This window comes from Triticum dicoccoides, chromosome 5B, assembly GCF_002162155.2.
Source record: "Triticum dicoccoides isolate Atlit2015 ecotype Zavitan chromosome 5B, WEW_v2.0, whole genome shotgun sequence".
Taxonomy (NCBI): domain Eukaryota; kingdom Viridiplantae; phylum Streptophyta; class Magnoliopsida; order Poales; family Poaceae; genus Triticum; species Triticum dicoccoides.
This window is the reverse complement of record NC_041389.1, coordinates 453,696,713-453,701,330: the sequence shown is the minus strand read 5'-3', so window position 1 is coordinate 453,701,330 and position 4,618 is coordinate 453,696,713. Positions and strand designations below refer to the sequence as shown.

Below are 4,618 nucleotides of genomic sequence, written 5' to 3'. Positions count from 1 at the left end.
CGCGGGCCGCGGCGCGGAGGAGAGAGAGGCGGGCTGAGGTGGCGGCGCGCGGTTGGGCGGGGCGGCGGCGGAGGTGACGTGTCGCATCGCGATTGGTCGGGGTGAGGTGTCCGGCGGACATGTCCGGCTCGGGCGGACGTGTGCGGCGGCGCGAGGAGAGCGGGGCTAGGGTTCATCCACGAATTCATCCGCAAAATTCGGGGGAGGGGCTAGTTTTATAGGTAGAGGGAGCTAGGAGAGTCCAAATAAGGAGCGGTTTTCGGCCACGCGATCGTGATCGAACGACCGAGAGCATGGAGGGGAGTTAGATGGGTTTTGTGCCACTTTGGAGGGGGTGTTGGGCTGCAAAGAGAAGGAGGCTTTTGCGGTTACCCGGTTAACCGTTGGAGTACCAAACGACCTCCAAATGACACGAAACTTGACATGCGGTCTACCGGTGCTATACCAAGGCCACTTGGCAAGCCTCGGGCCATTCCGAGAAAGTTTAACACCCACTCACAACAGGAGACAAAAGGGGAACGCCGGAGGGCATAGGAGCGCCGGATTGCAAAACGGACAACGGGGAAAAGGCTCGGATGCAAGAGACGTACACGTATGCAAAATGAAATGCACATGATGACATGATAAAATGCAACACGCAAGCAAATGACATGGCAATGATGACGAATAACTGGCAGACACCTGGCGCATCGAATCCGGGGCGTTACACCTGCGGCAGGCCGGCCCTCGATGAAGATCCGCCTCGACTAGTCGCCCTTCCCTTTGCCTTCACCGTAGCTTTCTTCGCCCGCTCCAGCGCCTCCGTCTTCTCTTTCACCATCGTCGTTGGCGAGATGCGCACGAGGCAGCGGCGCTGAGGCGGAAGCAAACGCGGCGGATAAATCTGGAGAAGGGAGGAGGAAATGAGAACACACTGTTAAAAAAAACCGTCCGACGCCTTATATGAGGTTACTTCCGAGTGACTGACTTGTAGGCCCGGGCGATCCTGTCAAATCCCGCAACAGTCGCACGCGCGATACGTGGCGAAAAAGGTGGCACGGAGATCGAGGCATCCCTGCCTTATCCCATCCGATTACCGCGGCCTCCTCCGCCCCGCGCGCTTCCCGAAATACGAATCCCGCTAAATCCGCGGGTTGCAGAACAACTCGTCAGATGAAAGATCTCCTCCGATCTGTCGCTCGGAGCTCTCCAAGTAAAAACATCACTCGACGGATACAAAGAATGGATCAAGGCGACTGAAAAAGAAGTTGGTGCCGTCACCTAAAGTTCATTGATCCAGAACAAGACATACTCATAGCACGAAAAATGGGTCGGAAGGATTCTCAACTCCTTCCCCACTCAAACCTCGATCCATTCGGGGGCTAATGATGAAGCTATGTACCTAGGGTAGGGTCATGGACCTGTCCAAACTACCCTACCCAAGGACATCTCTAGAAGAAACCACATGTCAATCGACTCAGAAGTGTTCCACTCGACAGACTCGAAGACACTCGACCATGAAGCTAACCACTCGACCATGAAGCCATCCACTCGACATTCAGGAGACCTAAAGTCACTCTGCACGCCAACGATCGGCCATTAAGTAGCTTTTATGGGCATCATAGCACTTTATGTGTAGTGTTACCAGTAACGTCCAATCTTAATGTATCTTAAACCCTGCATAACTGAGGGCCGGAGGGGTCTGGCGGACTCTATATAAGCCACCCCTCCTCAGTGTAAAGGGTTCGCACCCCTGTAACTCATACACATATAATCCAGTCGACCGCCTCCGGGCTCCGAGACGTAGGGTTGTTACTTCCTCCGAGAAGGGCCTGAACTCGTAAACCCCTTGTGTATACAACTACTCCATAGTTAGGATCTTGCCTCTCCATACCTACCCCCCTACACTACTGTCAGACTTAGAACCACGACAATGGGCCCTAGTGTTCACGCTCCTTTTATTTTAGCGCGAATGAGATCTGCCCAACATGTCTTTCTTCTTTGCTCTGAGATCCGTGCATCGCACTAAATGATGATGATGGCGTTTTCACTCGGGGAGACAGAAAAACTGAAGTCAACGTTTGAGAATATTTAGGGCACTAATATTGGGAGAGTTTTGTAACAATCTTTTACTTTCTTGCAAACTCTTGTTCTAGTCCTTCTTAATTAATGAATAAGGTAAACTTTTGGGGGACGCTATGCGTCGGTCGGCGGATTTTTTTAAAAGATCCGCCGCCTATGCATGCATTTGATCGGGGCCATCTAGTGGCCCGGCCCCTTCCTCTCCATTGCAACAGACCTCTTGTTGCAGAAACATTTGCAACTAAGGTTCTGTTGTCGAGTTTTTTTCGTCTGAACTCTTTTGAAACATGAGTGTCGTTGCGGATGGACTTTTGCAACACAGATGACGTTGCAGAAATTTTTTGTCTTAACTTTTTGCCAACATGGGTATTGTTGCGGAAGAACTTCTGCAACACAGATGATGTTGCAGAATTTTTTTTGTTTTAACTTTTTGCAACATGTGGAAGGACTTCTGCAATAGAGATAATGTTATAGAAAAATTGTAAGTGGAAATCCGACATCCACATTTGTACATATGGAACAAACATTGATCTATATTTTAAGGAACGATGAAGAATTTCAGCTAGTAGAACAAGCCAGGCTTGGTAAGTCTCCACAGGACTTTTTTCTGACAGCGTTGCCCCATCACAAACAGCAAGCAGATGGTTACACATACGTACAGTTTAGGAAACAACTTACACATGGCTCTATCTCTTTTTTTTTTTTGGCAACTTATGTGTCTATCTCCAATCCAGATATCTTCCAAAAACAAGTTCTGGACCCATTCCCAACTACCTTACAACAACAACTACTAGCAAAAAAATGTCTTTTATTACCTGCATAAGTTTTTGCCAGAAGTGTGATTGGCCAAGCTGATGTTTGTTTTGCGGGGAAAAGAATTGGACGGAGAAAAGGAATGCCCTGATTTTATAGGCATCGGAATGGGTTTATCTTGGAAGATCTTGACTTCCCTGTGCCTATTGCCTCCGACACATCATATCTCCTATGCCGACCCGTTATTTTTGATCACTTCTTCCTTACGAATTGTATCCTTATCTTCATAGAGAGCCAATAAATACTCCCTCTGTTCACCAATATCAGATGTTTTGAATATTTCAATATATACCATATTCAGACTAAAATGAGTGAACAAACATATAAAAACTAAAACGTGTCTAAGACCAACATCCGATTCAGAAAAAAATATAGAACATTTATATTTTTTGGACAGATACATCCTGACGTTCTGTAGTAACTGGGCACTCACGACAGGCTCATGTCCCGGGTGTCACAGTCACAGTCACAGAGTACTATACACAGCCGCGGATTTCACTCCACGGCAAGTAATTAATTCCTGCCGCCTGATCCACCACTACCAGAGGAGGAGCCTGGGCTTGCTAACCCAAATTAAATCCGCCCAACCCCCCCAACCAACCCGTGCAGATAGTCCACTTGAAAATGATATCTCTACAATTATCCGCAATCAATTATGCTCCCCACAACAGAAAGCAGCGGCACTAGACCAAACGCAAATCGTCCACTCGGAAGAGAAAGCACCTCTCGCGATTGCGAAATTCGCGCATGATCGAGCGAGAAAGAGAAGAACAGGACGAGTCAATCGAGACAAATTCTTGCGGCCAAAACAGGAACCAGGACCAGACGCTAGCTCCCTCTTATTGTCTTCACAAAGGGGAGAAACTCATACTGCTACCAGATCATACTTGCTCATCTCGTCGATCATCATCGATCGCTGAAACTATTTACATGCTACAAGAACGGAGCTCCCCGGAGAAGGAGAGAGGAGTTCTTCATCACACCACACCATAGATAGATGATACTACTACTAGTGCTTTCGACTCTCGATTACGACGAACCAAACGGACGATTTGGAGGGGGAGGCTAGTCGACGCAGGACCCGCAGAGGCCGTATCCGCCGCTGCAGTGGGGCCCGGTGCCGTCGCAGAGGCGCTCGGCGCCGACGAAGACCTTGGTGTCGCGGCGGCCCCTCCGGCGCCTCCCGCCGTCGTCGCTGCCGACGCAGGTGAAGATGATCCACGACATGACGGAGAGCCAGAGGATGATGGCGCAATAGAGCGCGTCCCCGCCGACCCCGCCCTCCCGCGCGCCCAGGAACTCCACCGGCGCCGACGCCATTCGGTCCCACTCGACCTCCAACCTGAACAGAACTTGTTGCTTGTTGTGCGGTGTCGCTTGCTTTCCTGGGCGCGAGCGTGGAGTGTGTGTGCGTGTCACAGGTATCATCCGGCCGGTGGTGGCGCCGGCTTTATAGCCCCGTGCTGGGGAGGTGGGCGGTGGGGATTGGGAGGGTTTTGTTGGGTTCGGGCAACGACGGGGCGACGTGACGTCCAAGCGCGGTCGCGTGCCGCCACTGGATGGGTGGGGGGTGGTTTTGCTTAGCGCGGAGGGGTTTGCTCGGTTCGGCTACGTGCCAACCCAACCTGTGGGCGCCCTATGGAAGAACCGGTCCAGTTTTCCGCGCGCGCGCCCTACTGGCTGGCCTATCCACCCTCGCGTTTCTGCGGGACTAATCAATGCTTACTCCATTGTATTTGCACAG

At 50.9% G+C, this 4,618-nt stretch overlaps 1 protein-coding gene across 1 annotated transcript; it reads right to left on the bottom strand.

Annotated features, from left to right (window-relative positions):
• Positions 1-3,647: 3,647 nt before the first annotated feature.
• On the bottom strand, positions 3,648-4,347 carry LOC119310611. Its single transcript, XM_037586295.1, has one exon. It carries the CDS (start codon positions 4,300-4,302, stop codon positions 3,940-3,942), a length of 363 nt encoding a protein of 120 aa, XP_037442192.1. The 5' UTR covers positions 4,303-4,347; the 3' UTR covers positions 3,648-3,939.
• Between the last annotated feature and the right edge of the window lie 271 nt (positions 4,348-4,618).

Coding starts and splice junctions, on each gene's coding strand:
- LOC119310611 (XM_037586295.1), bottom strand. CDS start 4,302: ATGATACCTGTGACACGCACACACACTCCACGCTCGCGCCCAGGAAAG.